Source organism: Muscardinus avellanarius (genome assembly GCF_963383645.1).
Source record: "Muscardinus avellanarius genome assembly, chromosome: 10".
NCBI lineage: Eukaryota > Metazoa > Chordata > Mammalia > Rodentia > Gliridae > Muscardinus > Muscardinus avellanarius.
The window spans coordinates 98,027,719-98,054,078 of record NC_137796.1 but is presented as its reverse complement, the minus strand read 5'-3'; the positions used below and the strand labels follow the sequence as shown (position 1 = coordinate 98,054,078).

The 26,360-nt window shown below is 47.0% G+C and overlaps 1 protein-coding gene across 2 annotated transcripts; it reads right to left on the bottom strand.

Annotated features, from left to right (window-relative positions):
- Positions 1-9,348: 9,348 nt before the first annotated feature.
- On the bottom strand, positions 9,349-19,583 carry COQ7 (coenzyme Q7, hydroxylase; the record flags this gene model as incomplete). 2 transcript variants are annotated; one of them, XM_080703015.1, is made up of 6 exons in its annotated part: positions 9,349-9,426; positions 10,399-10,467; positions 11,499-11,638; positions 12,791-12,905; positions 14,165-14,324; positions 19,489-19,583. In XM_080703015.1, 6 exons carry the CDS (start codon positions 19,581-19,583, stop codon positions 9,349-9,351), a joined length of 657 nt encoding a protein of 218 aa, XP_080559141.1. The 2 variants fall into 2 exon arrangements, with proteins under 2 accessions (XP_080559141.1, XP_080559142.1); XM_080703016.1 differs by having other exon boundaries at positions 14,165-14,343; positions 19,511-19,583.
- Between the last annotated feature and the right edge of the window lie 6,777 nt (positions 19,584-26,360).

The following is a 26,360-nucleotide window of genomic DNA, read 5'->3' as shown; positions in this document are numbered from 1 at the left end:
TTTATATTTATTTATGTACTGGGGATTGAATTCAGGGGCATTCTGCCCCTGAGATACACCTCCAGCCCTATTTTTATTTTTATTTTTTTCTTCAGTACTGGAGATGGAACCCAAGGGTATTCTACCTCCGAGCTAAAGCCCCAGCCCTATTTTTTATTCTTTATTTTGAAAAGGGGTCTCACTAAGTTGTGGAGGGCCTCACGAAGTAGCTGAGGCTGGCCACGAACCATGCTCCTCCTGTCTCGGCCTCCCAAATGCTGGGATTACAAGCGTGCACCACCATACATGGCCTCCAATTTATTTATTTTTTATTTATTTTTATTTTGAAACAGGGGTCTCACTCAGTTGCTGAGGGCCTCCCTAAGTTGCCAAGGATGGCCCAGAGTCTGGAATCCTCCTGACTCAGCCTCTCAAGGGCTCAGATTACAGGTGCCACCACGCCCAGCCCTCTTCGCCTTTTCTGAATAACCACTGCGTCCCTCCCGATAAGCACTCCGGAGCCAGGTGGGCAGTTCCACAGCAGCCTGCGGAGTGCTTGCGTCTGCAGAGACCACTCGCGACATCCAGGGACGCTCTGGCTCGCAGGCGGAGCCATGACTGCAGCCTGGTTATCACACACCTACCAATTCTGTCTCCATCGCCCCGGGCGCGGTCCCGCTGACTTGGAAAGGCCGGGCTGGAGCCCGCAAAGCCCGCTTGCACTCGGTCGCTGGGTGCGGGCGCCCCCTGGAGGACCGTGGCATCTCCATCGCTCCCTCCCCAGGCCTCCCCGCCCTAGGCGCCCTGAGCGCATCTTCCCAGGACCAGAGGGCCGGTGCGGGAGGAGGCCGCCCCTGAGGACTGCTGGCCTCGGAGCAGGACCAGTGGGGAGCGCCCTGTGCGCGGGAACGTTAGAGCCAGACGTGAGCGGGCTTAAGGCTGAAGTTCGGCGTCACCCCGGGTCCCTTCGGCTTCCCTGAACTGGGAACCCAGGTTCCCAGTGGATGAAGGGGTCCTAGGGAGGCTCTAAGGAGGTCCTGCGTGAAGGTCCGGGGTTTTAATACACCCTCCAATGGGTATAGGCTCTCCGGAGGGGTGAAACCCTTGAAAAAAAGCCAGCAGTGCAGATGGTCCCCTTGGCGCGTCCAGACAACAGGCCACCCGCAAAAGGCATCGGAGGCAACACGAACTACTTAGGCCCCTTGCAACTCTGTGAGACCCGGTCTCAGAATAAAGAATACAAAATAGGGCTGGGAGTGTAGCTCGGAGGCAGAATACTCCTGGGTTCCATCCCAAGTACCAATAATAATAATAATAATAATAATAATAATAATAATAATAATAGGAAGAATGTAGAGGGGCAGTGGCCAAGTTCAGCCTCTGGGACCAGGGGACCGAGGTCACCGCCTGTCAATTCTCCCTTCTTCTCTTTGTTTTTCTTCGTTTGTTATTTACTCCCCCTCCCACCCCCTTTGGTGCTCAAGATTGAACCTAGAGTGTTCTACCTCCAAGCTACCTCCCCAGATCTTTCTATTCCTATTTTATTTATTTTTTATTTTTTGCAGTATTGAGGATGGAACCCAGGGGCATTCTGCCTTCAAGCTACACACCCCAGCCCTATTTCTTTTATTCTTTACTTTTAAACAGGGTCTCACTGAGTTACAAAAAGCCTAAGTAGCTCAGGCTGTCCTCGAACCACGATCCTCCTGTCTCAGCCTCCTGAACACTGAGACTACAAGCATGTGCCACCACGCCTGGATTCTATTTTTATTTTTAATTAATTAATTAACTTTTGGTACTGGGGATTGAAGCCAGGAACATTCTGCCTTGAAGCTGTAACTCTAGCCCTTTTGTTAAAAAAAAAAAAATTGGCCAGGCATAGTGGCACACGCTTGTCATCCCCGCGCTTGGGAGGCGGAGACAGGAGGATCGCGCAGGTTCGAAGCCAGCCGTGCTGGCTTAAGAGACCCTGTTTCCAAATAAAAAAAAATATATAAAAATGGGTCTGGGAGTGTAGCCCATAGGTAGAAGGGTTTCTAGGAACCCCAGTACCACCAAAAAAAAAAAAAAAAAAATTGTTTCTCACTAAGTTGCTGAAGCTGTCCTCAAACCTGCAATCCTCCTGTCTCAGCCTCCCAAGGACTGGGATTCCAGGTGTGTGCCACGACGCCCAGCCCATGCTTCCATCTCTCGTGGTAAATGGGGCGAGGAGAGCAGTTGTCTCTGGGGTGTTGAGGGAACTCAGTGGGCAGAACTGTCACTGCAGCACCAGCCCCGCCGGTGGGAGGCAGGCCAGAGTGTGCTGGCTGGTGATGCCCAGCTGCAGGACTGGGGTGGAGTGTCACAGAACTGATAGAAAGGCCAGCGGTGGCCACCACAGGAGGGAAGTGCAGTCTGTAGATTAAAATGTGTAGCATTAGCCAGGTGTTTTGGCGCAGGCTTGTAATCCCAGCATTCGGGAGGCTGAGACAGGAGGATCTCAGTTCACGGCCAGCCTCAACTACTTAGTGAAGCCCTTTGGAACTCAGGGTTTTGTGTAGTTTTTTTTTTTTTCTCTGTGGGTGGGGTAGGGGTATTATGGATTGAGCCCAGGGTCATTCTACATCTCAGACATTCCCAGGCCTTTTTATATTTTGTTTTGAAACAGGGGCTCACTAGGTTGCTGAGAGTCCTGCCGCCTTGCTGAGGCTGGCTTTGAACCTGCGATCCTCCAGTCTCAGCCTACCAAGTACTGGAATTACAGGTGTGCACCACCATGCCTGGCTATTACTTTTAAGTTATACGCAGCTTATATTTTATTTTGAGGCAAGTGTTACTTTTGGAAGATAAAGAACCTGTGTAGTGTGATAGTTGCTGCAAGCTAATCACAAAATAAGGACAGGCATGGAGCTTGCTGTTAACCAACAAGCGGTTTGTCGGGAGATGAACTCGTTGCTATAAATAGCACTCCTGGAGTATTTACCGTGCAGATGCACGTTACTGACCATAAAAAGGGTTTCGCCTTTTAAGAACAGAGAAATTAAACTTTGCATTTAGTTCAACAACAAAAAAAATCTTTTTAAAATTTTGGTCCTGGGGATTGAACCCAGGGACACTCTGCCTCCTAGTTACACCCTCCAGCCCTTTGTATTTTTAATTTTGAAACAAAGTCTCACTAGGTTGCTCCAAGTCTTGCTAAGTTGCTGAGGCTGTCCTCAAACCTCTGAAACTCTAGTCTTAGTCTCCCAAATACAGGGATTACAGGCATGTGGCATTACAGCCAGCCCAACAGATTTTCTGTGTCTGGCACCGTGCTAGGCTCTGAAGACAGAAATGACTGAGAGCCTCTCCCTTCCAGGAGTTCATGATCTTGTTCAGTGCTTCTCAGACTTTAACGTGTGCCTGGTATGGTGGCATGTGCCTGTAATGCAGGCTGTCCAGGAGGCTGAGGCAGGAGGATTGCAAGTTTGAGGCCAGCCCAGGCAATTTAGTAAGACCCTGTCTCAGAAATAAAATAAAAGGGCTGGGGATGTAGCTCATGGTAAAGTGCTTGCCTATACATGAGGCCCTGGGTTTAATGTCCAGTAACACAAAACACACAAACAAAACCTTAATATGTTTCCAAATTACCTGGAGGCATTCTATATTGGTTATCTATTGCTGTGTAACAAATGGTCCCAAAGCTCTACAGCTGAAAACAACATTTATTATCCAGCAGTTTCTGGGGAATCCGGAATTATGGGGTGCTTAGGAGACTCTGGCTCAGGTCTCTTGTGAGACTGCAGTCAAGATGTTGGGGGCTGCAGCTGCCGGCAGTTCAACTGGGCCTGCAAGATTCACTTCCAAGAGGTGGACCCACACCGCTGTGGCAGGAAGCCTCAGTTCCTGGCCATGTGAGGCTCTCCACAGATTACCTGCTCGAGTGTCCTCAGGACACGATGGCTGTCTTCCCCCAAGGGAGTGATCCTAGAATGGGGGAAGCCACAGTGTCTTTTCTGGCCTAGCATTGTGCTGTGGTTTGGATGTGATTGCCTCCCAATGGCTTGCGTGCTGGAAGGCTGGTCCCACGCTGACTTGTTAGGAAGTAGTAGGCCCTTTAAGAGGTGGAGCCTGGCGGGAGGTGGTTAGGTGATTAGTCCCGCATAAAGGGGTTACTGCAGGCCGCCTGGAAGTGGACTAGTTGCCACAAGCGCAGGCCGTTATGAGACTCATCTTGGGAGCCAGGTGTGGTAGCACACACCTGTAATCTTGGTACTTGGGAGGCTGAGACAGGACGATCACAGGTTCAAGGACAGCCTCAGCAGGTAGTGAGACTCTTAGTACCTAGAGAGATGCTGTTTCAAAATAAAAATAAAAAACAGGGCTGGGGTTGCAGCTCAGAAGTAAAATGCCACTGTTTTCAATCCTCAGTATTATGTATTTATAAATAAAATAAAATATAAATAAAATTATGATTATAAATAAATAATTAGCCTGGCTCCTCCTCAGGCCCTTGCTCCCTCTCACCAGGTCAGCTCCTTGCACACACCTGTGCTCTACGCTCCTGCCCTGTGATACCATCTTCCCTGTTGTGGTACAGCTGGGTACACCCCCCATTGCTGGCACCATGCTGTTTGGCTCCTCTGGCTACCAGAATTGTGAACCAGGTAAACCTCTTTTATTTATGAAGTACTTAGCCTCTGGTATTCTGTTATAGCAACACAAAACAGACTAAGACACCTCAGAAGTCACACTATCCTTTCTATCACATTCCATTTGGTAGAAAAGCAACAATGAAAAGTAGAAAAGTATCATTCAAACTCAAGGCCAGAGAAATGAAGCTCTGTATAGAGTGTCAGCGAATCTGTGTCCCTATTATCCACAGTAATAATAATCACACTTTTATTATTATTTGGTACTGGGGATCAAACCAGGGCATTCTACTTCCAAATACACCCAGCCCTTTTTATTTTTTCATTTTCAAACAGAGTCTTTCTAAGTTGCTAAGTCTGGCTTTGAACCCACAATCCTCTTGTTTCAGGCTCTCAAGTACTGACTGGGATTATAGTCATATGCTACCAGGCCTGACTGTGCACACACTGTAAAACCACTACATAGGCCAGGCGTGGTGGTGCACGCTTGTAATTCCCATGCTTGGGAGGCTGAGACAGGAGGATCGCACAGGTTCGAAGCCAGCCTCAGCTACTTAGTGAGGTTCTCAGCAACTTAGTGAGACCCTGTTTTCAAATAAAATATACAATAGGTCTGGGAGTATAGCCTGGAGGTAGAAGCCTCTGGGTTCCACCCCCAGCACCACCAAAAATAAGTAAGTAAATAAATAAATCCACTATGTATTACTAAAATATAGAATCTTTTATTTTTCTTTTGCAGTCCTAAGGACTGAACCCAAGGCCTCATGTATGCTAGGTAAGTGCTGTACCAGTGAGCTACATTCTAAGGCCTTTCAAAATTATTTTTATCTTGGGACAGAGTCTAAGTTGCCCAGGCTGGCTTCAAATCTGTGATCCTGAGATTACAGTGCTGATTCTGGTTGAGTAGGTTCAGGGAAGTGCCCAAATCAGTCCTTCCTTCCTTCCCTTCATCCCTCCCCCATTCCTCGTGCCAGGAATCAAAACCAGGGCCTCGTCCATACTAGGTAAGCCTCTACCACTGAGCCACACCCTCTGTTCCTAATTCTGCATTTCTACCCTGCTTCCAGGTGACACTACTGCTATTATTATTATCCACGGGCCTGAAGGAATCAAAGAAATGCAAAGGGCCAGGGCTTAAGCCACCTCTTTGGGACTGCACTGCTGGCAAGAATAACAGCGCCGGCCACCTGATGTCATCTTTGGGTTGCGTCCAATCTGAGAATCACATCTCCTCTGAAAGGTTGGAGGAGCAGTAAACTGAGGGGAAGATGAGATTATCCTGTTAATACACGAGCATAAGATGTAATGGAATTAAAAACAATCAGAGGGGGATTCGGAAAATCTCTCTGGCCTTGTTCTGGAAGCTCTCAGAAGCATAAAACATCAGCCATCAATTTTGAAGGGGAGGCTTAAACAAACAACAGCCAATCTGGGCTTTTAATAAGGATTGTACAAAATGCCTCTGTATGACTAGGCTCCTGGCTACAATACTGAGGAAATTGATTTTGCTACAGAAAAGCAAGAAATGGCACAAGATCTCAGATCAAGGCCGCTACACACTCTGGGCCCAGAGGTTGCTAAGTTAAAATCATTGTTTCCCTTTTTAACAGCCTGGATGGAAATTTGCTTTCAAAACACAGCATAAGCACCAGCCTCACCCCTCGGTAGGCTTTGGGGCCTGCCGTGAGGCAAGGTCGGTGCTGGAACCAGTGAGGTCGGGATCAGAGTCCTCCAGGTGGCCAGGCCAGTGCCGGGGCCGTCATGAGTGGGATCGGAACTTGCAACACGGCATGCACAGAGAATCACAGAAAATAAAAATCCAGATGCTTTCCCTAATTCGCAAAAACTAGGAAGGGGTAATAGGTTTAGTTGAAGAAAGGGCCCTATAGAGGAGCAATTAAGGTGACCAATCAGAGGGGATGGGATGGGGGAGGATGGAATCTCTTTAAAATCCATGAGGTATGTAAACAAATGTATCAAAGATAACCACCAATCAATCATGGGATCAAGGGGGGGATGGGATTGGATGAGGGCTAATTGGATGATGTGTGCTTGTATATCCTCACAAGTCTTGTATTCCAATGTGATGACTACAATGTACCAATAAAGATATATATATATCTTGAAAAAAACAGCATAAAACTATATATCTTGTATTTTTTATTACTAAGAAAATCCACAATTTTAAAGTGAATTCAAATTTCACAAGTATATAATGGGAGCCAGTGAGTTAATTTATATTTATCAGTTTGTACACCATCACCACTAAGTCTAGAAGATTTTCATGATTTCACCAGGAAACTTCCCCCCACTGATTGTCAGTTCCTCTTTATTTCCTCCTTTCCCTGCTGGCCCCAGGTAACCACTAATCAACGCATGGTTTCCTTGTGTGTGTGTGTGTGTGGGGGGTACTGGGGGTGGAACTCAGAGGCTTTCTACCTCCTGGCTATACTCCTAGACCTAGTTTATACTTTTGGAAACGGGGTCTCACTAAGTTGCCGAGAGCCTCACTAAGTAGCTGAGGCTGGCTTCGAACCTGCGTGTGATGACACTTATCACGTGACACCATGTGACGACCATGCTTAGTGGCCAGGCTGCTTTCCACGGTGGTCGCTTTCTGTTCCAGTTTCTCCATGTCTTCACCAGTGCTCACTGGCTTCCGTCTTCCAGGTGCAGCCCTCCCGCAGGGTGTGCCAAGGCACCTCACTGCGGCGTTCCCTAATGGCTGACAACATTGAACATCTTTTCACGTGCTCGTGAGCTAGCCCTGTATCTCCTTTGGAAAACGGCCTATTCAAACCTCTTTCCTGCCGGGCGTGGTGGCGCACGCTTGTCATCCCCACGCTTGGGAGGCGGAGACAGGAGGATTGCGCAGGTGCGAAGCCAGCCTCGCTGACTTAAGAGACCCTGTTTCCAAATAAAATATAAAATAGGTCTGGGAGTGTAGCCTGGAGGTAGAAGGCCCCTGGGTTCCATCCCTAGTACCACCAAAAAACAAAAAACAAAAAAAACAAACCTCTTTCCTACTTCTAAATTGGGCTACTTGCCCTTTTTATTGTTGAATTTGTGTTCATTGTACATTATAGATGGATCCTTCATCAGAAAGATGATTGCAAACATTTTCTCCCATGCCCTGGGCTGTCTTTTCACTTTCTCAATGATGTTTATCGAAGCACACAAGTTTGTATTTTGATGAAATCCAACAGCTTGTCTTCTTTGGTTGCTTGTGCTTTTAGTATAATAGCTAAGAAACCTAATTTAAAGTCACATAGCTGTACCCTTACATTTTCTTCTCAGGGCGTTAGTTTGGGCACTAACATTGAGATTCTGAGTCTGTACTGAGTTAATTTCTGCAATGTGCTATGAGGCAGGGCTCCAAACTCATTCTTTTGCATATGAATTCCAGCCTGTGTTTTTTAAATCATTAGCAAGAACTTACTGGACTCCCTTTGGTTTCCTGGTGGCATCTTCTCAGTAAGTCTCTGTTGGCTTTTTGCTGAGGTGCACAGAAATAGTCTGGAATGAAGTTATTTGAAAATGACTTCTCATAGGGGAGAACTCTCCTTTCTTTCTTTCTCTCCACTCCCCGCTTTCTGTGGTGCTGGGGCTAGAACTCAGGGCTTCACCTCCAGCCCCTGGAGAGTGAGTTCTTCATTCGATCCCATCAACAACTGTTTATTGAGTACCTACTATGTGGCTGCGGCTAAAACAAAGACCCCTGCCCTCACCAAGCTCACGCTCCATTCTAGCAAAGAGAAGCGGGCAAGAAGACAGCAAATGAGGGCATCATACGAGAGGTCAGAAGGCAGAAAGTCCCTGGGGCAACTCCTGACAATGCGGGGGCAGGGGGCACAGGGTGGAGGGGTTGCAAAGAGAACGGGCCTCCTTTAAAAGGTGGCTTTTGAGGGATCTGAGCACACAGGTAGTTAGGGAAGAGCACTCCAGACAGAGCACAGCCGCTGCCAAGTCCAGCAGGCGCCAGCAGGCCTGAGTCCAGCGAGGGCCCCTGCTGGCACACAGCACCAGGGTGGGAGGGGCGTGGTCTCTCAGGCCTCCTCTGTGAAGCCACCAGACCTCTAGCCCTGACCCAGTCCCCTCCCAAGGCCCCGCCTTCCAGTAGTCACCTCTGGGGCCAGGACCTCCGCAGAGGAATCTGGTGGGGACACAACATTCCAGCCAAGCCCCGTCCGCCTGCCCACCCACATCGCGTACAAGTCAGAAAGAAAACAGCGACAGTCTTCAACGTGCTCGATGGACTCAGAGTCTTACTCAATCTCAAGAACCTTTGGGGTTTAAATTACCTTTATTTTACCAGTGAACTCGACTTCTTTTCCTAGGGTTGGGATTATGGTTGGTAGGCATTTGCCTACCAAGTGTGAGAACTGGGTTCCATCCCCAACACCGCAAACAAACAAACAAACAAAAAAAAATATATATATATACATATTCCCATTAATTTACTGATTCATCCTTGATATTGTATGACAAGATAGCTATGAGGCCAATCAAAGACCGGCTTCATTTGCTGCAGTCTGAACAGGCCTGGTGAACTATCAGCCTTATGACATAGACACCAGGAATAAAAAAAAAAGACAGTGACCCTGGGGAATTGTACTAACAACAACCAAAACAAAAACCCCAAACAAAACAAACTCGTAGTTTATTAACACAATTCACATAATAACAACATTACAGTTCCTTCTCTGCAATATCACTAACTTACTGCCATCTTTTATACATGTGGATAAGTAAACATACTTTAAAATCTTTCTGATAAATATATCGCTGCACTGCATCCGGCCTGGATGACACTCTTCAAAACAGCGTACGCAGGGGCCTGTTCAAAAGAAGGAGGAGCCGGGGTGTGCTTCAGGGTGGACCGCTTGTCTCACACTTGTGGCCCTGGCTTCCAGCACCAGCACCACAAAACAAATGAATAAACTGACAAAACAACCAGCAACCAAAGAAACATTGTCTATTTTTAAAGATTCAGGGCTGGCAGGGCAGAGTTTTGGCTTCTCTGAATAAAAAATAAGATTTGAGATACAATTTATTTTAATTTGGAACAAAAGCTATTCTGGAATGCAGCTGGGCATGGTGGCATGTGTCCGTAATCCCAGTACTTGGGAAGCTGAGACAGAAGGATCGCAGGTTCCAGGCCAGCCTCAGCAACTTAGGGAGACCCCGTTTTAAAATAAAGAATAAAAAGTAGGGCTGAGGGTGTAGCTTGGAGGTAGGATGCCTCTGGGTTCAATCTCCAGAACCACACGCACACAAAATAAAAACAAAACAAAAACAAACTATGGCCAGGCGTGGTGGCACATGCTTGTAATCCTTGCACTTGGGAGGCTGAGACAGGTGGATCGCACAGGTTCGAAGCCAGCCTCAGCTACTTAGTGAGGCCCTCAGAAAATTAGTGAGATCCTGTTTCCAAATAAAATATAAAAATTAGGTCTGGGAGTATAGCCCGGAGGTAGAAAGCCCCTGTGTTCCAACTCCAGTATCACCAAAAAAAAAAAAGGAACAACAAAAACAAACCCTGGAGTGTGCCTGCTATGGCAATGCTGGACTTCTCCAGTATCTCACGAGAAAGGGGGAAAAGTTCCCAGGGAAAAGATAAGGGATGGAGCAAGAAACAGGATTCCCACTCGGGAGCGAGCGATGCCCGGCTTGGCTGCCGTGGTCATGGGACTGGCTAACTTCCCTTTGGCCACTGCTTTAAACTTTATTTTTTTAGGAACAGAAACCTCCAGCCCCCCTGGCCTTCCCACCGAGGGCCACGAAGCCCAGGAGGCCGTCAGGTCCCTACCAGCTCTGCATCATGGTCCAGGCCTATGTCGTGGTGCTCGAGCTCTTCATCTCGAAATTTCTTTATCACCTGGTTAGATAAGGAGAGACCCACACGAGTCGGCATTCCAGCTCGCCTGCCATCCCATCCCACTCTGAAAGCCAAAGCTTCCTATTTAAGGTCTAAGGCCAGGGGAGACACGCTGCTTCCAGGAAGGACCGGAGAGGGCGCTGCAACCCTGTTGCTCCACTGCAACCACAGCATCCACTCTGCCACTGCAGCAGGCCCGGCCCCTGTCGTGCAAACGGCAGGCCTGGTGTGTTCCAATACAACTTTATTTACAGGAACAAAGGTCCACCATGGGCTGGGGTTTGCCAACCTCTGATTTAGGATTTGAAAATTAAATGGTTCAGGGAGCCCCAGTAAACTTTCTAAAAACAGTAATAACAATAATGATGATGATGATGATGATGATAAGAACAACTACATGCTGGTGTGCACATATATTTTACTGATTCAACCCAGGGACATTTTACCGCAGAGCTATGCCCCCGCCCCTTTAATTTTTTTATTCTGAAATAATGTCTAACTAAATTGCTGAGTATCTCGCTAAGAACTGGGATCGCAGTCTCCCAAGTACTGGCATTACAGGCGGACGCCACTAACCTAGCTGGTGTGTACCTCCTGACACCGCACACAGGGGGCGGAGGCAAAAAGAGTACTTGAGCCCAGGAATTCAAGGCCAGCGTGGGTAAGACAGTGAGTCCCCTAGCTCAAAGAACAGAAGGACAAAACTACAAATATTAAATGGCTCCTGACTTTTAATCAACTGGAAAATGATCTGGGCTATGCACCACTTCAGTTAACCTACATGGTTGGTGCTCACGCATCTGCTCAGGCTCCGCGCCCCAGGGAAGCGGACGCGGGCAGCCCGGCCCGGGGCACGTGGATCTCGCCCTCCTCTGCCCCAGCTGTGTGACCAGAGCCGATGGCTCCACCTCTCTCTCCGTTTGCTCACCGTTAGAATGAGGTGCTGACTGAGCTGTCCAACCCCACTCACCCGCTAGCAGTCCTACTTTTCTTCTTATCAACCTATCAGCCCCGTCCAAGCAGCCCGTTACCTGCAGCAGCTGCGCGTACTTCTCAGGGTCCTCCTCCATCAGCGTCCTGATCTGGTTGTTATAGTGACGCGCTATGGACTCTTCCACCGCCACCGTGCAGGCCATGGCGCCCTCCTTCCCGAGTAAGGCGGTCCCCGCCCCTGCAATTGGCAGACGCAGCGTGGTGTGACAGGGGACCGAGCACTGGCGGGCTGGTGGCTCTAGGCCGGGACACTCAGCCGTGGCACAGTGACATTCGGGGGCTGGCTCGTTCTTTGTGTGGGACTATGCTGGGCATTGCTGGGTACTCAGGAGCATCCCTGACCCCTGCCAACTAGATGCCAGCAGCACCAGCACACTGTGACCACAGAGAATGTCTTTCAATTTTGCCCCGTGTGATCTGGAGGCAAAGTCGCCCTGGGTTGAGAACGCTGTTGGGAGCTGTACCAGATCTGTTAAACTTTGAATCACACAGTAAGATCTTCGTGTGTGTGTGTGTGTGTGTTTGTGTATGGTACTGGGGATTGAACTCAGGGGTACTCTACCTCCAAGCTACTCTCTCAGCCCTTTTTATTTTTGGTTTGGAAAGAGGCTTTTGCTCGGTTGCTGAGGCTGATCTCCAACCCATGATCCTCCTTTCTCAGCCTCCAAAGTACTGGAATTATAGGTGTGAGTCAGCAAGTCTGGCTAAGTTCTTCTCTTTCAATGTACTTTTCAAAATCTTTTTGAACGGTACTGAGGCTTGAACCCAGGGCCTCTTGCATGCTAGGTAAGTGATCTACCCCTGAGCTATATGCCCAGGCTTAAAATAATTTTATTTTGAGGTGGGGTCTCATGAAGTTGTCCAGGCTGGTTTCAAATTTGGGATTCTCCTGCCCTAGCCTCCTGAGAAGCTGAAATTAAGTGTGTGCTACTGCGCTCAGCTTCAATGCACTTTTAAACTGATTACCGCCAAGGGAGAGTCTGTATTTGGGTAACTATGATCATCTAAGCCTTTCCTCTCTTCTCACTTTTTAAAAGAGCAAGCAGGTCTTGGGCTTAGGATCTGTATCAGGAAACGGTAACTGGCCGCAACTGAATTATTTTACCTTGTTCCCTCTTCTGTTTGTTTTTACTATACTTTCTTATAAAAAAAAAAAAATACTGATTCTATTTACAGAAATTTAAGCAAAAAAAAAAAAAAAAAGAAATTCAATCAAAGTAACTTCAGAAAAACACTAAGTCAATAAAGGAGGTTGTTGGGGGACAGGCAAGAACTGTGGAAGCCGCACCCAAATGACACAGAGCCCGGGGCACCGCTGCAGGACACGTACCCAGAGCAAAGCCCACCGCGTTCCAAAAGGGCATCAGCACCGTCGGCCGGACCCTGAATGTGACCATCAGCTCGCTGAACTTCTTCAAGTGCTCCTTTTCTTGATCCCACATTTTCTGTAAGAGACGTAAGAATGAAAACAGGCAAGCCCTCGCAGGCTTCCCGCTGTACCCAGGAGCGGCCCACCCCCGGTGTACAGGAAGTAAAAGAGGAACAGAGACAATAACGAGAACTGTTAGCGCCTCCACTCCCCCAAACATCGGTGAAAATGGTAAGACATCAGATCAGAAAGAACCTTTGATGTGTAGAAGAGAGTGCCAAGGACCAGAGAAGAGCCTGTCATCTTGGTTGCAGATGAGACTGCCCTGGACCATGCACCGGACCCGCAGCGTGCCGTCCCAGGACGAGGGCCCGCACCGCACAAGCAAGGACACGCTTAACCCACTGCAGGCATTCACGGAGCACTGACACTGTACAGTAAGTAGCAGTGGATGATGTAAAGCGTAGGCGAGGACTGTGTAGGTTATACACGAATTCTACACCATTATTTTTCCCGTACCGAGGATTGAACCCAGGGGCGTTCTACCTCCAAGCTTCATCCCCAAGCTTCCAAGCTTCATCCTCCAAGCTTCATCCTTATTTTTAACTCTTTACTTTGAAACAGGGTCTCACTAAGTTGCAGAGGGCCTCACTAAGTAGCCGAGGCTGGCTGCAAACCAGTGATTCTCCTGTCCCAGCCTCCCAAGTACTGGGGTTACAAGCATGCGCCACCAGGCCCAGCACTATGTTATTTTATATAAAGGACCTGAGCATGTGGGAATTTCAGTATGTGCAGGGGATCCTCACTCCGATCCCCTTTGGGTCCTGAGGACAACTGTACTGACTTGTCTGTTACACACCGCGCATGGGTATTGGTTAGCTGCTTTGCACACCATTGATTTCTTCCCAAACCTAGTGAGGTATTATCAGGCCAATTTCAATGGAGACCCAGAGAGGTCATGTGACTCCCTCAAGGTCACACAGGTGGGAGGGGAGAGCTAAAATGCAAGCCCAGAACCCGGGACTACAAAGTCCAGGCTGGCCCTGGCTCTCAGCACCGAGGGCCTTCCCCATCCGCTCTGCGTGCAGACCCCCTCCGCCGTGTGCTCTCCTCCATCGAGGTCACTCGCAGCCTTTTTCCCAGCATACACTGTGGATCTATTCATGCACTGTGTGTCCATCTGTGCTTTCTACATAAAAAGAACAGGCTCTTTTCTCCAACCCAAACCAGTCTGGGCTCCCTTGGGGACAACCGCACCTCCCCTGGGAATGCACGAGCTGCTGCGGCTACTGCCTAGGCCTTGGGGGCCAGGCTGGGAGGTCAGGAAGCGCCCACCTGAATGACCGGCCCCACGCTGCTCCGGCCCAGGACGGCCATCTGCCCCGCGTAGATGCGGTTTGCTCCATATTCGCCTGCATGATCTACTCGGATTATTCGATCCACGGCTGCACGATTGATGTTGTCTAAGGTCATTCCGGAGCTGCTGAATCTGACACTGATTCTTCGTCCATAAGCTGCAATGCAAGGGTTAATTCTTTGTTACTCTCAGGTAAAATCTAGATGTGTCTGTGTGTACGGTACCAGGGATCCAGCTCAGGGCCTCCGCCATGCTAGGCAGGCACTAGCTCTACCACTGAGCTACACTCCCAGCCCTTTTGATTTGTACTCTGAAGCAGGGTCTGGCTAAGTCGCCCAGGCTGGCCTGTAACTTGCAATCCGTCCGCTTATCTTCCACAGGGCCTGGGATTACAGGCAGGTGATGCTTCTTTTACAGACAGAAGAAAGGAGCACTTTAGAACAAAGGCTGCCAGTGAGCTCCCCGGGAGCCAGAAAGGCCCAGGAGTGCATCCGACTTAACCCACGGCAAAGTCTTACCTAAAGATCTGGGTTTCTGTTTTCCCTTTAAGTTTATGGAGGTCTGGGAATGCTGAGCCTGTCTTCTCACCTGGCAGTAAGGAGGAGCTACTTCTAGAGGGGCTGGTTCCCCAGCGCTCCATCCCTCCCACTCTTCTCCCACCCAGACCATACAGGAGCCCCAGATTCCAGAACCACAAGGCTCCTCCCTGCCCATCCCAAGGCAGCTTGCCTCCCTCCCCACCCATGCTGATATTATGGAAAAGCTCTATACAGGCCCAAGTCTCTGCAGCCAAAGGTGAAACTCACTGATTTAAGTTCTTTTCCTTTCTTTCTTTCTTTCTTTCTTTTTTTTTTTTTTTTTTTTTTTTGCGGGTCTGGGGATGGGATCCAGGGGCATTCGACCTCCGAGCTACACCCCCTGCCCTATTTTTTATTCTTTATTTTGAAACAGGCTCTCACTGAGTTGCAGAGAGTATCACTAAGTAGCTGAGGCTGTCCGCGAACCGCAATCCTCCGGTCTCAGCCTCCTGAATGCTGGGATGACGAGCGTGCGCCACCCCGCCCGGCTCCTGATTTAAGTTCTCTTAAGCCCCTGGCATTGGATTTTGAGAGCCCGGACTTAGGGCTTACATTTTCTCTCATGGTCCAAATCAACCCAAATGAATTCCTTTCGTTTTCAAAATGTAAATTCTTGGCCAAGCATGGTGGTACACGCCTATAATCCCAGTACTTGGGAGGCTGAGACAGGAGAATGGTAGGTTCGCAGTCAGTGTCAGCAACATCGTGAGGCCCTCTACAACCTAGCGAGACTGTTTCATAGTAAAAAAAAAAATAATAATAAAATAGCACAAAATAAAAAAAATAGGTAGAACACAGAGGTAGAATGCTCCTGGGTTCAATCCCAGCAATACACACACACACACACACACACACACACACACACACACACACACACACTCCCTCTCTCTCTCTCTCTCTCGGGGATGGACTTGATTAATCTTGTTAAACATCAAATGGTAACACCTTAGTAATGTTCTGAGTCTTGGATTAGAGAATCTCAGAAGGTTTCCCTGCCCTGAGGAAGGTTCTGTAGTGTGCCTACGTGTTTTCTCCCCATTTTGCAGCCCCAGAGGCGACAGTTGCGCGCCAGCTCCAACCTGCACTGGTGTCACTCTGTGATGCGTTTCAGGGCTGTGGGGTCTTCTATGGGAACTTCTTCTCACCTAAGCTAACTTCAACAGCCAGAAAGCATGTGGGAATTTTCCATTTTGGTTATATCTTTGGTCTTTTTTCATTAAAAAGGCTCAAGAGCTCTGGACATAAGGCCAAGGCTAGGCTTGATGGCGCTTGGGGTGGTTCTCAACTTGAACTTGCCTACCAGGTGGGGTTAGAATGCCACACTTTAACAAAGGAGCACGGACACGGCACTCTGCAACATTCTGCCCCAGCTCTGGCGCACTCCTACACGTGACCAGGTCCCATGCCACTGAGCATACTTGAGGGAAGAAACTGGAGTCCAGAAACCAGACATCAAAAACTACATGGAGCCAGGCGTGGGGTACACACCTGTAATCCTAGTACTTTGGAGGCTGAGACAGGAGGATTATAGGTTTGAGGACAGCCTCAACAACCTAATGAGACCTTATTTCAAAATAACAAAAAACAGTGGAAGGAGCTAGGGGGTATAGCTTGGAGGCAGAATGTTACTGGATTCAGTCCCTAGTACTTGAAAAACCAAAACACAAACCAATAAACTGGTGGAGCCCAAGTTCTGCCAAGAGTACGACCCACTCAGGGCTCTGTCTTCAGACAGTGGGCCACTATAATCCACGCCCATGTTTCTTGTGGAGAACCATGCGAGACCTAGGACCAAGTCAAGCCGCCTGTCCCAAGACTCTGCCTCCGAGCTCAAGGACTGGTCATTCCAGGAGGCTGGTCTCCTTAATGGAAATTGATGAGTTGTCTCTGCTTCTCCAAATAATCTTCTTTGCTTGTTTTTCATTTGTTACTGCCACTCAAAATTGGATTCATGGGCAAGTTACAGACAACTCAGTACTCTTTAAACAACAACAATAAAAAGAAAACTTACTGAGCAATGGCAAGGGCTGAGTGTGTAGGGTGTGTTCAAACACCCAGCTGGTTTTTAACGGCAGGATTGTTTGTACTCAAAGCACACTAGGCAGCGGGCGTGGTGGCGCACGCTTTTAATCCCAGCATTCGGGAGGCTGAGACTTGAGGACCGCGGTTTGCGGACAGCCTCAGCTACTTAGTGAGGCCTTCTGCAACTCAGTGAGACCCTGTCTCAAAATAAAGAATAAAAAATAGGGCAGTGGATATGGCTCGGAGGTCGAATGCCCCTGGGCTCCATCCCCAGACCCGCAAAAAAAAAAAAAAAAAAAGCAGTAGGCTGTTCCCTAGCACTACACCACTCTTTTAGTTTCAGACTTGCAATAAATGATGAGTGTGGGGAAGGTGGGCTTGGGTGTCATAATATTTCCCACTCTTATCTTTCACAATCTCTTCTCGGTGTCTTTGCAAAGTATAGAAAGAGTCAAAGACAGGCAAGGACCTGGAACTAGACAATATATGCCCCTGGGGTGCAGATATGAATCATTTTTGTTGCAAAGGGAGAAAAAAAGCCCATATGCAATTAAAAAAAAAAAGGAAAATATTCTCCCAATGGCTGGTATGAATCTTGAATAAATCAAAATAGTTGTTTTTTATACATAAAATTCCCAATAATCAGGGCATTTCCTCTTGGGGTGGGAGGTACTGGCAGTGATCTATTACCACTGAGCTACATCCCCAGCCTTTCTTATATTTTTATTTTGAGACACGGTCTTGCTCAGTTGCCCAGGCCGGCTTTGGGTTTGCAATCCCAAGTAACTGGGATTATAGGTAGGCACCATTGTGCCCAGCCAGGCTATTTCCTTTTTGAGGTGAAATATACAATGATAAAGCTTTTTTTTAGTGAGTTGTCATGAGGACAAAATGAGATAGAGAAAGCAAAGCAACTTTATAAAAATAAATGATTCTTATTCTGTTACACTAACTGGCCCAGAAGGGGAGCATTAAAATTCACGTTCAACAAGTCTTGGGTTTTGACTGCCTTGTCACATGCTTTAAAATAAAACTGAGGCCCTGTGTCAAAAAGCTCTCAAAGGCATCACTTTGTATCCATGTTTTCCCAATGTGTGAAACAGGGCAATATGATGATACATGGAAGCTTTTCAGTGTAAATGAGAAGATTTTAAGTTAACTTATGGATATGCATTAAATAACACTCATAAGGGTTACTTTCAAAACTTCTATTTGTTCAGCTTCTCGGCCTTTAGGCTAAAATCAAGTATCGTGTCTAATCCATTTGTGCATCCATTTGTTTAAGGAAAATATCGCCATTTGCAGCTGCATATGCTAAACATTTCCCCTAACATGCTAATCTCCCTTTTTATTAGTACATATTAATTACACAGAATAGTTCTACATTGTGTCAATTTGTGCACACATATAATAACCTCCAGGGTGTGTATGTGTGTGTGTGTGTGTGTGTGTGTGTGTGTGTGAGTGTGACTAGAGACTGTACCCAGGGCCATTCTACCTCTGAGCTACACCCCAGCCTCTTTTATTTTTTTTTTGTTTTGAAACAGGGTCTCGCTAGGTTGCTAAGAGTCTCCATTAAGTGGTTGAGGCTGTCCTGGAACCGCCATCCTCCTGTCTCAGCCTCCCAAGTACTGAGATTATAGGTGTGGTTATCCCCCCCCCTTTTTTTTAACAGAAGGAAAAATAGACTTGGGTTCAATCTTAGTAGGCAATGGTACCTATACAATTTCACAACTTCTGTTTTCAGTATATTTCTTCCTTATGATTACTCATCCATTTGAGGAGGGTAATACTTGTTTTCCATTTATCTTAAGGATTTAGTTTCCATTAAATTACTTAAGCTTAAAATAGGTCAGTTATAGCCGGGCATGGTGGCACACGCTTGTAATCCCAGCATTTGGGAGGTTGAGACAAGAGAATCACGGTTCGCGACCAGCCTCAGCTACTTAGTGAAGCCCCTTGCAACTCAGTGAGACCCTGTTTCAAAATAAAAAGGGTGTGTGTGGGGGGGTAGCTTGAAGGTAGAATGTCCCTGGGTTCCATCCCCAGTACCACACACACACACACACACACACACACACACACACACACACACACACACACGTCAGTTAAGCAAAAGAATAAAAACACATTAAATAATCAAAAGCACAAGAGATACTGCCATAAGAGAAAAGTCCTGAAGGCGGAACATGAAGAATTAACTTTAAGAAAACAGCCTCCCAGTTTTCAGGGACGGCTCGGATGAAATAAGGTCCGCGGGGAGCCAGGCCCTGACCCGCGTCCCCCGTGCAAGCCCAGGCTCCCTTTCCTGTACCGTGATTCTCAGACTGTCCAGTGTATACGGCCAGTGGCAGGCCTGGGTAAAGGCAGACACTGCCCAGGCAGGCCGGGGCGGGGCCCGGGAACCTGCACCTCTAACAGGCGCCCAGGGAGAGCGATGCTCCCGGGAGGGCCTGGACCCAGACTCCCGGCCTGACGTCCTCCGCCGGAGCTCGGCCACGCGGGCCGTGACGTCAGGGCAGCGTGCGGTGACGTCACGCCCCTAGCCGACGCCCCTCCTCCCTCCCCCTCGCGGCTGACCGACTCCGTGATCTCGCGGGATCTCGGTCGCGCTCCTGTGACGCACGGGGACGTCGTCCCCCGTGACCCCTCCGTCCCCAGCCTCCAGGGAAGGTCCTTCGGCCGCGGGGCCAGCTTCGCACGGCGGCCGCGCGGACCCTTTACCTGGGAGGGACCGCCGGGCCCCCGTGTGCAGCCGCCACAGGGACGGGGCGGCCGCCGCCGCGGCGCAAGCCATGGCCCGAACCACAAAGCAGGCACTCAGGCACGGCGGGCCTGGCGTGTCCTTGGCGCGGATTGATGACGTGGCAGAAGAGGCTGCTCGCCCGGGCACCAATGGAAATGGCCTCAGGTCAGTGCCTACATTTTATTGGCTAGCAACCATAAAGGACTAGTCTATTGGATGCCCCTCCTGCTAATCACTGTGGAGGAGGAGCCGAGTTGCTATAGAGATAAGAACGCTCAATTACTCTTCCAAAGAAAGGTCGTGATTTCTCACCTAAATTACTGGGAAGGAGGATCATGAGTTATTGACAAGGCCATTGTATTTTCTGCCTTATTTATGAGGAAGGTTTTTTCTGAATTTTTATCCTATGTCCACTTAAAAGCAGAAATTAGTGTATGTCTATTACTTTGAACTTCGCTTTGGTGTATAATTACACTATGCCAACAACAGTATTTTAAAATCACAGAAATTACATTCTGGAATTCAGTTCACCAGTTCACCACAGAGTAAGTAGTGTTATCTGTAGGGAGGCTGACAGCTGACTTTATAAATTTCCTCACGGTTCTTTTTTCAATTTTCAGACTTCCCACAGGGACTATATATTGTTCTTTGTACCCACTTTGTTGCTCTGCGTTTCTATTACTGCAAAAAAAAATTTTGAGGGGATGGATTTTTTTTTTTTTTTTGCGGGTCTAGGGATGGAACCCAGGGGCATTCGACCTCCGAGCTACACCCCCTGCCCTATTTTTTATTCTTTATTTTGAAACAGGGTCTCACTGAGTTGCAGAGCCTAAGTAGCTGAGGCTGTCCGCGAACCGCGATCCTCCGGTCTCAGCCTCCCGAATGCTGGGATTACAAGCGTGCGCCACCACGCCCGACTGGAAAATTTAGCAATATATATCATACTTTAAAAAACTCATACTATTATGGCAGTTTTAGGGATCTACGCAACAGATTTTTTTTTCTTTCTTTTTTTTTTTTTTTTTTTTTGCGGTACTGACAATGTAACCCAGGAGCATTCTTCCTCCAGCTACACCCCCAACCCTATTTTTTTATTCTTTATTTTGAAACAGGGTCCCACTGAGTTGCAAAGGGCCTCACTAAGTAGTAGCTGAGGCGGCAGCGAACCTGTGATCCTCCTGTCTCAGCCTCCCAAATGCTGGGATTACAAGTGTGTGCCACCACACCTGGCTGCTTTTTTTCTTTTGAAATTTTTTCTTATTAAAAAAAAAAAACACTTGTTTACCATGGAAACCATGGAGAACTAGAGAGAAAAAATTGAAATCACACATAAACACCATATATGAGCATCCACTGTTAATCTTGGCAAAATTGGTTTTAAAATAGAAAGTATGGTTGGAGGGAAAAAATTAGTATTCTCAGATCTTTTTTACTTGTGTTTTCTTGTGCTATCAAAAAGTACAAACACTTCAATGGGCTTCATAATGTTTAAATAAATCATTGTTTTTCTATCACACCCTTGCCACTTAACATTTTATTTCCAAATTATCTAAATAACACTGGGGCTTAGTAAATCTTTGTCAGCTTTTTTTATCCTTAGAGCAAAGACATAGAAGTGGGATAATGGCGACAATTTTGAACATGTTCGGGCAAATGGGATTCAGATACATATTTTCAGTAGCTTTACATGATGTCACAACACCTTCACTGTTACTAAGTATTTGGGTTCATAGTTTTATATTACTGTAGTGTGTTAATTTTTCAACATTGTAGAATGTCCCTGGGTTCCATCCCCAGTACTGGGGGGGGGGGAGCATATCATTTATAGACTCAATTCTCAAATATAAAAGCAATTCTAGGTATTACTTTTCTACTTTCAAGATAAGGAAGCCAGACACAGTTGTGTGCATTTGTAATCCCAGTAGTTGGGAGGCTGAGACAGGAGGATCAGAGATTTGTGGCCAGCCTCAGCAACTTAGGCTCTCTGCAACTTCGTAAGACCCTGTTTCTAAATAAAAACAAAAACAAAAAAAAAAAAAAAAAACAGGGTGGGACCGGGATGTAGCTCAGTGGCAAAGCGCCCGCTTTGCAGGTGTGGCGCTCTGGGTTCGATCCCAGGTTCCAAAAAGACAAAAACAAACAACAACAAAAACAAAAACCTTTAAATAAAACACAGAGCTGGGGAGATGTAACCCAGCGATAAAATGCTCCAGGGTTCAATTCCCTGTACCACACAACCAAAATCAAACCAACCAAAAAAGATAAGGGAATTTTAACACAGAGAAGTGAAGATATTTGTACCAAATCATAGAATTAAGTTGCAAAGCTATGCCATCTCCCCAGCGCATTCCATGCACTGGAAAGGAAATACACCCACTGGAACTTGCTACATAAAGAAGATACATTCAGAAGGACCTGCTTCTCAAGAGTCAGACCGTGAAGTGCCACCTTGGCAAAATGCGTACCTTTGTTCTCCAGTACCTGCTACGAGTGGGTAGCTACAACCTCATTTGTAGCTGCAAGAATTCCCTTTGCCAGCCCAAGAATTAATGCAAACTAAAGACTTGCCTAACTGGATCCTTTGTTTGCATGGGAACATTGTATGATTGCAAGAACTTGCAAGTCTGTCTTCAAAATAGACAGCACTGCAGCAGAAAGAGGCAAGCAGAAGTGTTTGCCCGGACTTTTAAAAGCCCAGTGTTTGTAAAAGGAGAGGAGGGCTTATAAACAATCCGAGCATCCATTAGTGACTTCATGGTTATAGAAAGTAAAGGTAGATGCACTGGAAAGTTATGTAGCATTAAGAATGAGGCAGCCGAGTGCAGTGGCACATGCCTGTAATCCCAGCACTTGGGAGGCTGAAACAGGCATATAGCAGTTGGAGGCCAGCCTTGACAATTTAGCAAGACTCTCAGAAATTTAGTGAGCCCCTGTTTCAAAATAAAAAGGGCTGGGGGTATAGCTTGGAGGTAGACTGCCCCTGGGTTTAGTCCCCAGGACCGAAGAGAGGAGAGAGGGAAGAAGGGATGGAGAATGAATGAGAATGAGGTCACTGTTGACATGGAAAGATCTTCAAGATATTAAGGAAGAAAAAGGGGAGGAGCTCAGAATATATATTTCACAACATATACTCACACATGTATACCTACTTGAATATGTATTACTATTTTCTGGAAGAATACAATAACTATCGTTAGCAGTGGTTTTCTCTGGGAGTAGAATGAAGAATGTCTTGAAATAATTTTATGTCTCATAAATTTAAAACAAATACACTCCTCCCGAGCTTCACCAGAGCCAAGGAGTCTTAAAAACGCTGATATGATTGCATTAAACAATTCTTTTATCTAATTTTACAAAAGGCAAAGAGCAACTCTACAAAATATCATAGTTTTTCATGATCGCTTGATTGCTGACAAGAAGCCTCTGTGGGTTCAGATAACAGTCACATTTTAAAACCGTCAAGCCAGGCGTGGTGGCGCACGCTTGTAATCCCCGCGCTTGGGAGGCTGAGACAGGGGGATCGCGCAGGTTTGAAGCCAGCCTCAGCTACTTAGTGGGGCTCTCAGCAACTTAGTGAGACCCTGTTTCCAAATAAAATATAAAAAATGGGTCTGGGAGTATAGCCTGGAGGTAGAAAGCCCCTGGGTTCCACCCCTAGTACCACCAAAAAAAAAAAAAAAAGTCAAGACACTTTAATCAGTAGCTTTAATGACATACGTTAGAAAACTGAGCTTTAAAAATTACAGACATCACCTCAAGTTATTAAAGTTGTCAAAACATATAAAAACATTCAAGTATAATTAGCTTGTTTCAGTATCAGTTTTTATAATGGGGGATGAAAACAACAATATACTTTCTTTTATCACATAAGTTCATACACACACACACACACACACACACACACACACACACACACGAGACCATCTTCAGAAGCACTGTGGAAGCAAGACCATTATACCTATGAAGGCACTGGGCAGAAATGCCAACAATGAGAATATGTTTTTAAGTGAGGATAAAATGGACTTCAGGTTACTGAAAAATTCCATGAAACCAGTTATTAAACTTAGAAACTCACAAACCTTAACAAGACTTGAAAAGCTCATCAGTTTCACAGGTACTAAAATATCCCATTTGGTAGAGAGAAAGAAAAAGGCTGCGTTGGGGCTGGACTTGTAGAATACATGCTCAGCACGTGTGCGGACCCAGGTCCATTCTCCATCAAGGAGAGGAGAGGGGGAGGAGGGAAGGGGAGGAGAGGGGAGGAGGGTGAAAATGTGAAAAGGAAAAGGAATACAGAGACTCATGAGCCTTGACAAGTTTGCTTTGCTGCTCAGCCAAGAAGCTAACCATTCTTTTAAATAAGGGGACAGTGTCGAGGGGTGGGTGGGTGGGAATTATTCTTAGAAGCAGCTCAAACCTGCATCCAACTTTAAATTCCAGGAAAGATTTGGATCCAGTGAAAGGAAGAAGAGTGAAAGGAAAACTCAAGCCATCCATTATAAAATTACAGTACTTTAAAAAGAGATGTTGACTATTAAAATGAAAATGCATTCCAAAAAACAATAACTTAAGCTTCTACTAAAAGGTTCAGGGCTATGAATTTGGGGTGTGCTTATGACGAGGTATTTATTGCATATGGTTTTTACCATAACGGAAATCTTGGGAGACAGTCTGCTCTTGTAATGTTTTGCAAAACAAAGGCACATGCATTTGAAAATTTAAGGACAGGAAAACACACTAGCCCTTCAAAATGTGGAAATGTATATTAAAGACGCCAGCATCCTATCTCGTTTGGTATACCTCCACGGGCTGGTCTGAGGAACAGGCTGCTGTAGCCCACATCCCCAAAACACTTGTACACTGAAACCCACAGCCCCAATACTGAATAGTCCTTTCCAGCACAGCTCTGAAATGTCCAGTGTCCTTCAGAAATGGAGAGCTCAGGGCAGGAAGGGAAGTGGCGTTGGAAGACCGAGAGACGTACTTTGCCTCATAAGTTTGATGGTATGGGTTCCTCTGCCAAGTCCCGGAACTCAGGACCAGACAGAAACTGCAGGCTGATGGATCGCCAGGTGGCTAAAGCAGCCTCCCCTGAGTGGATAAGGCTGCAACAAATAAGGCTAGAGCAAAATGCCCAGAGAGCGAAGAAATCAAGGCTGCCAACCCGCCACAATCCCCCTCCCTTGCTGCTGGAGGACATTCCGGGACTGTTCACTGACAGAAGAGGGGCCCTCCTTTCTGCCCTGCACCTAGCATGTGGTCAAAACTGCAACTGCATGGTGAACCTCTTGCCACCTGTTCCAGACAGTGTGATCCCAGGATTTCTCTTCATTAAAAATAAATTATATATATATATATATAATTATAAATTATATATATAATTTATTTTCATTTTAATTTTTTGCAGTACTGGAGATAGAACCCAGGGCCATTCTACCTCCGAGTTACACCCCCAGCCCTATTTTTTTATTCTTTACTTTGAAACAGGGTCTCACTGGGTTGCAAAGAGCCTCACTAAGTAGCCGAGGCTGTTTGTGAACCACGATCCTCCTGTCTCAGCCTCCCAAGTGCTGGGATTACAAGCGTGCGCCATCACACCCGGCCTTATTTTCACTTTATGTTTTTTGCTTTTTATTTACGTATTTATGATATGTACATTATATATATCAGGCTCTTGAAGACATCAGAGCCATTCAAGAGAGCTACGACTTTTTAAGAAGCACTTCTCAGCTCCTAGAAAGGGATTCAAAAGAAATAGCTTCGGAAATGAATGACCTCGCCGGGCGTGGTGGCGCACGCTTGTAATCCCCGCGCTCGGGAGGCAGAGACAGGAGGATCGCGCAGGTTCGAAGCCAGCTGTGTGCGCTGGCTTAGGAGACCCTGTTTCCAAATAAAAATGTAAAAATAGGTCTGGGAGTGTAGCCCGGAGGTAGAAGGGCTTCCAGGAACCCCAGTACCACCAAAAAAAAAAAAAAAAAGAAAGAAATTAATGACCTCTGATTAACTTTGAAAGCTTTTCAAGAATATAAAAGTCTCTCCATCTTTGCTATAAGAGCTGGGTTGAGAAGCTCGAGTTTGGCGGAGCCACCACTGAGCAATTGGTCTACAGGGTTATGACATGGAGTCCCACCTGCTCTTCTAGGGCACAGAAAGCCCTACCAGGGGGCTGGGTTACATAAACACGGTCTCCAGGACTGCACGTATAGAACTGCTGTCAGGAACAGCCTAAATTCCAGAAAAAATATATTTTAAAATTTCTGCTCAAAATCCAGATGGACATTGTAGGCTCGATGGGGCCACGTAGCCACCTCGCACCAGTGCACAGCACCGTCTTCGAGCCTGGTCTACCGGTCCCTCGTGTCCCTCTGGGCTTCCGTGAGTTTCTGGATTAAATACCGCTTGTCACGGCTCTCCTGAAAAGAGAAATAAGTTTCAAAGTCTGTTGCATGTATTTGGAAACAAATATAATGTTTACCTAATGAATTACCTCTCTGCTCAGGGCTGAGGACCCGCTCACGGAGCTGAGCAATGGCCTGATTCAGTCTCTCTCTCTCTCTCTCTTTTTTTTTCTTTTTTCTTGGTGGTACTGGGGTTCCTGGAAGCCCTTCTACCTCCGGGCTACACTCCCAGACCGATTTTTACATTTTTATTTGGAAACAGGGTCTCCTAAGCCAGCGCACGTGGCTGGCTTCGAACCTGCGCGATCCTCCTGTCTCTGCCTCCTAAGCGCGGGGATGACAAGCGTGCGCCACCACGCCCGGCTTTTTTTTTTTTTTTTTTTTTGTGGTACTGGGGTTCCTGGAAGCCCTTCTACCTCTGGGCTACACT